The sequence below is a fragment of the Haliotis cracherodii genome, unplaced genomic scaffold, assembly GCF_022045235.1.
Source record: "Haliotis cracherodii isolate W230 unplaced genomic scaffold, xgHalCrac1.p SCAF_11, whole genome shotgun sequence".
NCBI classification, from domain to species: domain Eukaryota; kingdom Metazoa; phylum Mollusca; class Gastropoda; order Lepetellida; family Haliotidae; genus Haliotis; species Haliotis cracherodii.
In genome coordinates, this window is record NW_027266266.1 from 23338276 (window position 1) to 23350313 (window position 12038).

General features: G+C 40.0%; 1 protein-coding gene across 1 annotated transcript in view; it reads left to right on the forward strand.

The window, feature by feature from the left end:
* Positions 1–398: 398 nt before the first annotated feature.
* Positions 399–12038, forward strand: part of LOC139455603 (rasGAP-activating-like protein 1) — a 31398-nt gene continuing 19758 nt past the window's right edge. Inside the window, exons 1-7 of the mRNA XM_071237154.1 lie at positions 399–501; positions 2463–2519; positions 2827–2940; positions 3886–3953; positions 6717–6852; positions 8788–8869; positions 9646–9780. Coding sequence (XP_071093255.1) covers positions 434–501; positions 2463–2519; positions 2827–2940; positions 3886–3953; positions 6717–6852; positions 8788–8869; positions 9646–9780 — 660 coding nt within the window. The 5' untranslated portion in view covers positions 399–433. The remainder of the gene's footprint in view (positions 502–2462; positions 2520–2826; positions 2941–3885; positions 3954–6716; positions 6853–8787; positions 8870–9645; positions 9781–12038) is intronic.

Genomic DNA, 12038 nt, shown 5'->3' on the forward strand with positions numbered 1-12038 from the left:
TCAGATCATTCATTTACCTTGATGAAAACGTGATTATGTTGTCACTAATATCCCTTTTGACAGCGCTTAAAAAAATTAATTTCCGTTTAACTGCGTAACGGAAACACCTGTTTTCATATGTAGGACGTGATATTATGTGTTTTATCTAATCACTTTAACACATTTTCTATTACTCATAAATTATTAATCAGTTGTCTGAACGTAACATGCATTTCAAATTATATTATTATGTGTATGTATTTAAAAAAAAAAAAGTTTCCTCTTTCGTCGAGTATGTATGTCGGCTTTACATTCGTAAGACAAATCATTTCCTTGTTCGTTTCAGGTAAAATGTGAATTTGCAATCATTTCAAGGGACGCAACTCTGCCTACTTCCGCAAACCAAAACAACAATGAGGAACTCGCTCGATACCGAATTATTGAACGGCTAAACATGTTTTCAAAGCACACAACCCTTTACTTGAGAATCTCAGAAGCAAAGAACTTGCTGTCGAAAGACCTGTAAGTGTGTTTTGTGTTTGCACTAGCCCTGTCAGACCGCCAGTGGGTGTTTGTTTGGGGACGCTATGATCTACGGCTTATTTCATTCTGAGTCATCTTGTGACAGCAGTGGTCACATAGATAAGTATCTGTCTTCAAATACATTACTAGTGCATGTATCTACTGTCTTTTTATACGGTGTCATTTGACCAGTGTGCTATAGTGGAATATAGAGGCGATCGCGTGATAAGACGCGACGTTACGTCAGTAATCCTGATGACGTCATCACCCTAAGTGATGTCATTTCAATTAGTGGGTGGGATAAAATATCGAAACTTTTCCACTTTGTTTGTCATAGTTTTTCCAAAATGCGTCGTTAATGGTTGCCAATTTATATGTGAAAAGTACAATATATGTTAGATTCTGTTTATTATTATTTTTTTTCATGCAGAAAGTTCATGTTGTAGATTCTGTATGTTGAGTACAAAACTGAAATTTTGTTTTGATCGTGACAAAGAGGTAGGCTAAAACTGCATGTGTGAACTTAGGTATCCCATTCATCTTATTGGAAATAAATATTTTATTGGTCATTTTGCATATGTTGTAGTATATTTATTTTAGTGTCGTTTTAACTGAATACAAATTTCTTGAAAGGGGAGACAAGTGGTCAAAGGTCCTGCATGTTGTGTGAAGAGTTTCCTCCTTTTACTGTAGCCGGATACTCAGATCATGGGTTAGAATCCCTAAATTGCCCTGGTTATCATGGTTATGGTGTAAAGTAAAGAATAACAGCAATAGAGTGAACATTCCAACAGCTCCAAAGTCATGTGGCCCTCTTTATATCTCCAGACTCATGTGACATGTACCGTCTTTATGGCTCCAAAGTCATGTGACTTACCATCTTTTCCTATCCAAAGTCATGTGACCCTCTTTATGTCTCCAGACTCATGTGACATGTACCATCTTTATGGCTCCAACCCCATGTGACTTACTATCTTTTTCTCGCCAAAGTCATGTGACCCTCTTTATGTCTCCAGACTCATGTACCAACTTTATGGCTCCAACCCCATGGGACTTACTATCTTTTTCTCGCCAAAGTCATGTGATCCTCTTTATGTCTCCAGACTCATGTGACACGTACCATCTTTATGGCTCCAACACCATGTGACTTACTATCTTTTTCTCGACAAAGTCATGTGACCCTCTTTATGTCTCCAGACTCATGTGACATGTACCATCTTCATGGCTCCAACGCAATGTGACTTACCATCTTTTTCACTCCAAAGTCATGTGACCCTCTTTATGACTTATAAGTCATATAGCCTACAATGGAATCTGTGAAAACAGACTTGTGTTATAATGTAAAAAACATTCTCCAGTTTTGACAATGCTCCAGATTAGATTTTTTGATGATAGCCTTATATAGTAAATAAAGTTAGACTGGTAATGACAGAGATCTGGATTAGGGAGAGTCCGGTTTTGACAGATTCCAATGTATGGTCTATGGCTGGGATGAGTCCAAATTTACTACCCGGGTACCCACCCCACTTTTACCTGACCCTACCCGGGTACCCGCTGTTGGTCTCACGAGATAGGTACAAATGTCTGATTTGGAATAGTTTGACCGTAGCCCTGGCAAAATTTATTTAGATACTCATAAAAAATGATCTGGTCATGCATACACTGAAGTTGACTGATGTTTTATCTCTATTCAAAGATATAAAGTCGGAAAGAATGCGTGCATAGTCAGAAAGAAATGGGAACATTAGTCACTTATAACGCAACCGTGGAAGTTCTAGATGATTTTTGTCATTAACAATATATCACGTGACTAACCACGGGTCCGGGTAGTACTCTGGGTACCCGGGACCCTACTAAGTACCCACTCAACCCGAGTACCCGAGTTACCTGTCCCAGCCCTAGTATGGTCCTCTGTGGCTTTATTTGCCTAAGAAATAATATCGTTTTGTTTTTGTTTTCAGAAATGGCAAAAGTGATCCTTACTGTGTGTTAAAAGTTGATAATGAAGTCATAGCCAGGTAACCAATGATCCCTTTATGCCATAAATATGATAATCATGATAATCATGATAAATGTTCGAATAATACAAATTATGCACTCATTAGAAATACACCAGGGCATCATGGTGTATAAACTGTTGTATTTATTTCATCCAATAAAATTACAACTAAACTGCATTTCTTGATAAATTGTATTTATACCTAAGTATTATTATTGTTATTTATGTCAATTTTGCCAATTTATATGTTGGCTCATCAGTAAAACGATGGAAGATTTTGAATGTCATTTCCACTTTGTGATCTCTGGTGTATATGACGTTTTCAGGACAGTGACCGTGTACAAGAGCTTGGAGCCTCTGTGGGGGGAGGAGTTCACCCTTCACATGCCCTGTGGCTTCCGTGACCTCGCAATCTACGTCTACGATGAGGACAGAGTCAGGTCAGTTCTTCCTGCAGTTTTGGTCCCACTTTGTTTTTTCTTTTCTTTATTTGTTGTTTAATGCCGCACTCAGCAATATTACAGCTATATGACAGCGGTCTGTAAATAATCAAGTCTGGACCAGACAATCCAGTGATTAATGTCATGAGCATCGATCCACACAATTGGGATCGATGACTTGCATCAACCAAGTCAGCGTGCCTGACCACCCGATCCCGTTAGTCGCCTTTTACGACAAGCATAGTCACCTATTACAGCAAGCATGGGTTGCTGAAGACCTATTCTTCACAGGTCCCACTTTTGAGAGTACCGTGTTTTGAAAATAGTGGGGTAGCAACTGGGAGACTGTCTGATAAAATATGGGTACAAAACCTATCATTTAGTTGTATTGCAGGGATTTATCTTGATCTACAGACCGCCTCCATGGTCTATTGGTCGAGCATCCACCCAGAGAGTTGAAAGTCGGGGATTCGAACCCTGGCTGTGTCATACCAATAGACGTTAAAAGATGGTACTTATTGTTACCCAGGCCTGATGCTCGGCATTAGGTGGCTAAAACAAGGACTGGTCGGGTCGGAGTCAGTTTACTGTGCCTGAGTGGGGTATTCATGTTAACCTGTGGCATAGTATCTCAGTGTGCTAGCACTATAAAATTGGCATTAGTATGGGTTTGAATAGGTACCCAGTAAACTATCCTGGTCATAAGAGGTGACCAAATTGATCGGGTAATCAGGCTCCATGACTTTGTTGACTGCATGTCATTGTGCCCTGGTGGCATTGATCGTTGCTCATAGTATCGATCACCTGATTGTCTCATCCAGACTCAACCATTTACAGGCCTACATCATTTATTGCCAAGTGTGGCATTAAACAACAAACAAAAGAAAACACAAATATTGTTATTGTGGTTGTAAATGATAAATATGACTCTATTTCCCCTTGCAGTGGTGATGACATCATCGGCACAATCTCCATCACGAAGCAAATGATCCATGAGCAGAGGACATCTAATGGTAAATAAAGCTCCAACATGTTGCTAGTGGAGGAAATAACACTTCTCATCATTGTCACAGATGTCACGAATATATTTCGGATAAGACCAAAGAAGACTTTCAGTCAAAGCTCTTGTTTCCCCTGAATATGAATTCCAGAGTTTCAGTGACAAGGAGTATTTTGGATAACAACTTCTTTATTATACATACACATTTCAGGGCGACTTCTTGCCCCTTCATCAGTTGAATGACAGGATGGGGAGCATGACATATATGTGTTAATACAAATAAAGCCAGCTGTAAATACATTGAGTTACCAGTAATGGTATATGCCTAGTCCCTCATACAAATCATCGAGTCTGGACCAGACAATCCAGTGGATGACATCATGAGCATCGATCCACACAATTGGGATGCATGTCATCGATCCCAATTGTGTGGATCGTTGCTCATGATGTCATCCACTGGATTGTCTGGGCCAAACTCGATTATTTACAGACGGCTGTCATATAGCTGGAATATTGCTGAGAGCGGAGTTAAATAACAAACAAACAAACCATCATACAAATCCTGAAACAAATACCGTATATGACTGTAGAAAGGCAGAATTCAATAAGGACTTGTTGATATTTCATTTCCGATAGGGGGTGGTGAGGTAGCCTAGTGGTTAAAGTGTTTGCTTGTCACACTGAAGACCTGACTTCAATTCTCCACATGGGTACAATGTGTGGAGCTCATTTCTGGTGTTCCACATTGTGATATTGCGGGAATATTAGTGAAAGCAGCGTAAAACCATACTCACTCCTCTCTCACAATTTCCGATGACAGATCATGACGAGACGTAGTTTTAGTTCGGGGGTCCGGCTTATCTCCCGCACACAACATTTAAATACAGATTTCAAGGACCAAGTTAATACATCGGCTTATCTATGAGATCGGCTTATCTATGGTCATATTAGGTACATTTGATGTATAAGAGCAAGTCTTCAATACTTAGGAAGAGGCTGGAGTAACAGTGAAGACAGAGCTAACTTATGCTTTTCAACTTTCTTATTCTTTCACTGACACATTTCAGTACAGTTGCAAGTAGGGCTGCACAGTATTAGCAGTAGGGATGTCACGATACTGGTGTCACGCGATACGATACATATCTCGATACAGAAGCCACGATACAATACGTACGTCGATACTGCATTGCGACATTTTGTCCTGAAAACCCAATCATTAAACTGAGAATGGAGTCCATAGACTTAAGGTAAAGAAGGACAACTGACTAATACCAATTAACATGAGTCAAGTCAACTATTCTGTATTAGAAAATATTAAGAAACAAAGTTTACAGACTGTATTATGACAGGCAGCAAGGAAAAACGGGTCAGTCTTGTTCTCAGGCCAGCTCCACATCCAAAAGACAACAAAGAAAGTTCTGAGGAATTATAAAAATGGTTTGTACATTTTTATTGATAGAGATCCACATGGACAATCGATAGTGGGTTAAATGTGAATCAATGCCAAATTAATTGTATCTGGTATTGTATCATGCAAAGTTTACCGACGATGCTTTGGTGTACCTGTGAATTACGACGTCACTAATTCGCTGTGCCTTCGTAAACCGTGATATAAACATGATAAACCTTGACAAATACATATTGCAATAATCGCTATATGACTGATATAATGCGGATGCAATGCTTATTTCTAACTCACTCACATAGTGCAGTATGATCAAATAGGGTTCTTATAGTGAGAAAATATGTAGATGAGTGTATTTCTGTGGTCTTGATTGCAATATTGTTGCCAAAAAAATGGGAAAAGCAGCAAATGTGAGGCATAATTGTGGTCTTTAAACATAAAGGGTAGTTAGTTTGAAAGGGGAAGTTAAACGTAGTATGCCATTGCTGTGATATGGGGAAATATGCAGGTGGAACAAGCAATTTCACAGCACACGTTTCTAGCACAGATTATGTTTCTAGGTTTGTCAGCACAATACAAGTGCTTGTGGGTTTCATCAACGCGGTAAACGTCCGAGACCTGCATCACTTTGGGCTTTCCTCCCACATTAAGCTGACACACCGTGATATAACTGGAATACTTTTAAAGCGGCGTTAAACCCAACTCACTCACTCGCTAATTTGTTTACGTCTTGGAGCTACTTTACTCATAAAAATGTTAATGGCAATATTAGTGGTGTAATGAGATGGTAAAATAGTATCTCGATACTAGACCCACGATACAACACATCGATTTACAACCCTGGTATGGCCATGATGGCGATACATTCATTACATTACAAGTTATATTGGTGTAAAAACATGTAAATAATAACAGAAACTCTTCAACATCCAGCTTATGCAGATTGTCTAGTATTTTCCAGTGGCCAATAAATAACATTATTCACAGTGGCTTCCAGCCTATATGTTTCCGCCCTACAATATCCCATCTTTGATCTCTGAAATTTCAAAAGAAATAATTCAGGGTTGTGATTCACCTGCGAAATGAAAGAATTTCAACTTAAGAAATAGATGTTCTGCATCAGGATACGATTCATATCTCTTCCATAGTATCAGTATATGTATCATATCATGACCCTACCTTATCGTTATGACACAGGTCAGTATTGCAATACATATCACAATACAGACCCAAGTTTCACAATATACATTTTGTATTGCAATACAATATTCCAGGCAATACACAGCCATATTATATGCTAGTACCTTTATCAAGCAATACTCCGTGGCTAAAAATATTATTCGGAGTCCTGGAACGTTTCTTTTACCACAGGACTAGAACGATGGTTCCCCTTGCTGAAAGCCAACAAGGACCTGGAGATTCAGGGAGAAATCCTCCTGGAATACGGAATACGATCCTCCGAGAACATGTCCAGCAGTCATCTCGTTCTCACAGTGGTGGAGGGCAGGTGGGTGGTAGTGTAGCTCCAATGTTTCACCCTACCCTAGTAGCCAGTGTTCACCTTACCCTAGTAGCCAGTGTTCACCCTCCTCTAGTAGCCAGTGTTCACCCTACCCTAGGAGACAGTGTTCACCCTCCTCTAGTAGCCAGTGTTCACCCTACCCTAGTAGCCAGTGTTCACCCTCCTCTAGTAGCCAGTGTTCACCCTACCCTAGTAGCCAGTGTTCACCCTACTCTAGTAGCCAGTGTTCACCCTACTCTAGTAGCCAGTGTTCACCCTCCTCTAGTAGCCAGTTTTCACCCTACTCTAGAAGCCAGTGTGTCATATCTCAGCCCTCTTAGTTGTGACCATTTCAGTTGCGACTTAAATCTATTATTGGCGACCAAAATTTATGTACTGCTTGCCACTTGGGTACCAAAAAGTAAAGATAACTGGCAACAATATCTGTTTAAGATATAAAGAGATAGTAATTGCAAATTTTGTTTACCAAGTTGTGTTTGCAAGACAAATGTTGAATATATAATTAATTAAAAATGTTCAGAACACGATGTTTATTTATATACAGTTAATACAACTACAGAGGTTTCATTAATATTTTGGGTATTTTGTACCTTGTTGCACTTGCAAAAGGAAATATTTTCATTACAACTTAATGTACCGGTCTATTCCAATTAAATACAATTGAAACCTGTGCAAATATTCATCCTTTGATATAATTCTCTGATCATTCATCCTTTGATATAATCCTCTGATCATTCATCCTTTGATATAATTCTCTGATCATTCATTCTTTGATATAATCCTCTGATCATTCATTCTTTGATATAATCCTCTGTTCATTCATTCTTTGATATAATCCTCTGATCATTCATTCTTTGATATAATCCTCTGTTCATTCATTCTTTGATATAATCCTCTGATCATTCATTCTTTGATATAATCCTCTGATCATTCATTCTTTGATATAATCCTCTGATCATTCATCCTTTCATATAATCCTCTGATCATTCATCGTGTGATATAATCATCTGATCATTCATCCTTTGATATAATCCTCTGATCATTCATCCTGTGATATAATCCTCTGATCATTCATCCTTTGATATAATCCTCTGATCATTCATGCTTTGATATAATCCTCTGATCATTCATTCTTTGATATAATCCTATGTTCATTCATTCTTTGATATAATCCTCTGATCATTCATTCTTTGATATAATCCTCTGATCATTCATTCTTTGATATAATCCTCTGATCATTCATTCTTTGATATAATCCTCTGATCATTCATTCTTTGATATAATCCTCTGATCATTCATCCTTTGATATGATCCTCTGATCATTCATCGTGTGATATAATCCTCTGATCATTCATCCTTTGATATAATCCTCTGATCATTCATCCTGTGATATAATCCTCTGATCATTCATCCTTTGATATAATCCTCTGATCATTCATGCTTTGATATAATCCTCTGATCATTCATACTTTGATATAATCCTATGTTCATTCATTCTTTGATATAATCCTCTGATCATTCATTCTTTGATATAATCCTCTGATCATTCATTCTTTGATATAATCCTATGTTCATTCATTCTTTGATATAATCCTATGTTCATTCATTCTTTGATATAATTCTCTGATCATTCATTCTTTGATATAATCCTATGTTCATTCATTCTTTGATATAATCCTCTGATCATTCATTCTTTGATATAATCCTATGTTCATTCATTCTTTGATATAACCCTCTGATCATTCATTCTTTGATATAATCCTATGTTCATTCATCCTTTGATATAATCCTCTGATCATTCTTCCTTTGATATAATCCTCTGATCATTCATCCTTTGATATAATCCTATGTTCATTCATCCTTCAATTCATCCTCTGACATAATAAATACAAGTTTTCATGCTACTTTTGTATTTTGCAGAGACTTAGCTCCAAAGGACAAGACTGGTTACTCCGATCCATACATCACCATTGAATGCCTTGACCAAAGTAAAACTACCTCAGTAAGTTATTATCACACTGTCCATGGAGGCTGGGGTAGAATGTGTCCACAGCACCCTTTGTTAATTGTAATATGCAATAAATTACATGCCTGTGGTGATTCCTGGTTGAAACTGGTCCCCAGCAACCTATACTGGTCGGAGGAGGTGAATTAAAGGACCAGGTGGTCAGGTTCGTTGACTTTGTTAATGGCATGTCTACATGTCCCAACAACAAGAGTTGTTGCTTAAAATATCAATCACAGAATTCTGTGGTACAGGCTCTATTATTTACAGGCTGTCATCATACAACTGCAGTATTGCTAAGTGCAGCTTCAAATTTAAACAAAAGAACAAAAGTGTTTGAAGGTATGTTTGATCAGGTCGATAGAGAGTCCTACCAAGTTTTATTTCATTAATGTCTGTTAAACAATAGACACACACATATATTATCATTTTGCTGCTCTTCCATTCATAAAGGTGGCACTGGTGATCATGTCATCTAAGGCGCTTAAATTTGCTGTGTAGAGTTGCTTCCCTTGGTAGCACCAGGATCTGTTTGTTTTGGGTTTCTTCCAGATTATGATTCTTGTAATACACTATATCCATGCTCTTGGGTTTCACCCTATTGGTGAATGTCACTTTTTGAATCATGTATATGGTCCAATCAGTATTTAAAAGGATTTCACATTTATATGATCATAGGTGTGTGTCAATGACTCTAATATTGTGTGTCCTAACAAATATCACAAGTGCAGTATTGAGAATGTTAGAAATGTGTTTTGTTTATTGATAAACAGAGTCAGAAGAAGACTAGATTCCCCGAATGGCACGAGACGTTCACCTTCCTGCTTCCATCAGCAGACGTTGACTTCACCGTCACGATCACCGTCATGGACAAAGACCGTATTCGCAGTGACGACTTCATGGGAAGGGTAAGTGATGCTAGATGTATGCAGTGATGACTTCATGGGAAGGGTAAGTGTTGCTAGCTGTGTGCAGTGATGACTTCATGGGAAGGGTAAGTGTTGCTAGCTGTGTGCAGTGATGACTTCATGGGAAGGGTAAGTGTTGCTAGCTGTGTGCAGTGATGACTTCAAGGGAAGGGTAAGTGTTGCTAGCTGTGTGCAGTGATGACTTCATGGGAAGGGTAAGTGTTGCTAGCTGTGTGCAGTGATGACTTCATGGGAAGGGTAAGTGTTGCTAGCTGTGTGCCGTGATGACTTCATGGGAAGGGTAAGTGTTGCTAGCTGTGTGCAGTGATGACTTCATGGGAAGGGTAAGTGTTGCTAGCTGTGTGCCGTGATGACTTCATGGGAAGGGTAAGTGTTGCTAGCTGTGTGCACTGATGACTTCATGGGAAGGGTAAGTGTTGCTAGCTGTGTGCACTGATGACTTCATGGGAAGGGTAAGTGTTGCTAGCTGTGTGCAGTGATGACTTCATGGGAAGGGTAAGTGTTGCTAGCTGTGTGCCGTGATGACTTCATGGGAAGGTTAGGTGTTGCTAGCTGTATGCAGTGATGACTTCATGGGAAGGGTAAGTGTTGCTAGCTGTGTGCCGTGATGACTTCATGGGAAGGGTAAGTGTTGCTAGCTGTGTGCAGTGATGACTTCATGGGGAGGGTAGGTGATGTTTGTGGTAGGTAGTGATGACTTCATGGGAAGGGTAAGTGTTGCTAGCTGTGTGCAGTGATGACTTCATGGGGAGGGTAGGTGATGTTTGTGGTAGGCAGTGATGACTTCATGGGAAGGGTAGGTGAGGCTAGTGGTAGGCAGTGATGACTTCATGGAAAGGGTAGGTGATGTTAGTCGTGTGCAGTGATGACTTCATGGGACGGGTAGGTGATGTCTGTCGCATGCAATGATGACTTCATGGGAAGGATAGGTGAGGCTAGTGGTAGGCAGTGATGACTTCATGGGAAGGGTAAGTGATGTTAGTCGTATGCAGTGATGACTTCATGGGAAGGATAGGTGAGGCTAGTGGTAGGCAGTGATGACTTCATGGAAAGGGTAGGTGATGTTAGTCGTATGCAGTGATGACTTCATGGGAAGGGTAGGTGATGTTTGTGGTAGGCAGTGATGACTTCATGTGAAGGGTAAGTGATGTTAGTCGTATGCAGTGATGACTTCATGGGAAGGGTAGGTGATGCCTATCGTATGCAGTGATGACTTCATGGGAAGGGTAGGTGATGTTTGTGGTAGGCAGTGATGACTTCATGTGAAGGGTAAGTGATGTTAGTCGTATGCAGTGATGACTTCATGGGAAGGGTAGGTGATGCCTATCGTATGCAGTGATGACTTCATGGGAAGGGCAGGTGATGTTAGTCGTATGCAGTGATGACTTCATGGGAAGGGTAGGTGATGTTTGTGGTAGGCAGTGATGACTTCATGGGAAGGGTAGGTGATGTTAGTCGTATGCAGTGATGACTTCATGGGAAGGGTAGGTGATGTTTGTGGTATGCAGTGATGACTTCATGGGAAGGGTAGGTGATGTTAGTCGTATGCAGTGATGACTTCATGGGAAGGGTAAGTGATGTTAGTCGTATGCAGTGATGACTTCATGGGAAGGGTAGGTGATGTTTGTGGTAGGCAGTGATGACTTCATGGAAAGGGTAGGTGATGTTAGTCGTATGCAGTGATGACTTCATGGGAAGGGTAGGTGATGTTTGTGGTAGGCAGTGATGACTTCATGGGAAGGGTAAGTGATGTTAGTCGTATGCAGTGATGACTTCATGGGAAGGGTAGGTGATGTTTGTGGTAGGCAGTGATGACTTCATGGGAAGGGTAAGAGATGTTAGTCGTATGCAGTGATGACTTCATGGGAAGGGTAGGTGAGGCTAGTGGTAGGCAGTGATGACTTCATGGGAAGGGTAGGTGATGTTAGTCGTATGCAGTGATGACTTCATGGGAAGGGTAGGAGATGTTTGTGGTAGGCAGTGATGACTTCATGGGAAGGGCAGGTGATGCTAGTTGTATGCAGTGATGACTTCATTGGTAGGGTAGGTGATGCTAGTGGTAGGCAGTGATGACTTCATGGGAAGGGTAGGTGATGTTTGTGGTAGGCAGTGATGACTTCATGGGAAGGGTAGGTGATGTTTGTTGTAGGCAGTGATGACTTCATGGGAAGGGTAGGTGAGGCTAGTGGTATGCAGTGATGACTTCATGGGAAGGGTAGGTGATGTTAGTGGTAGGC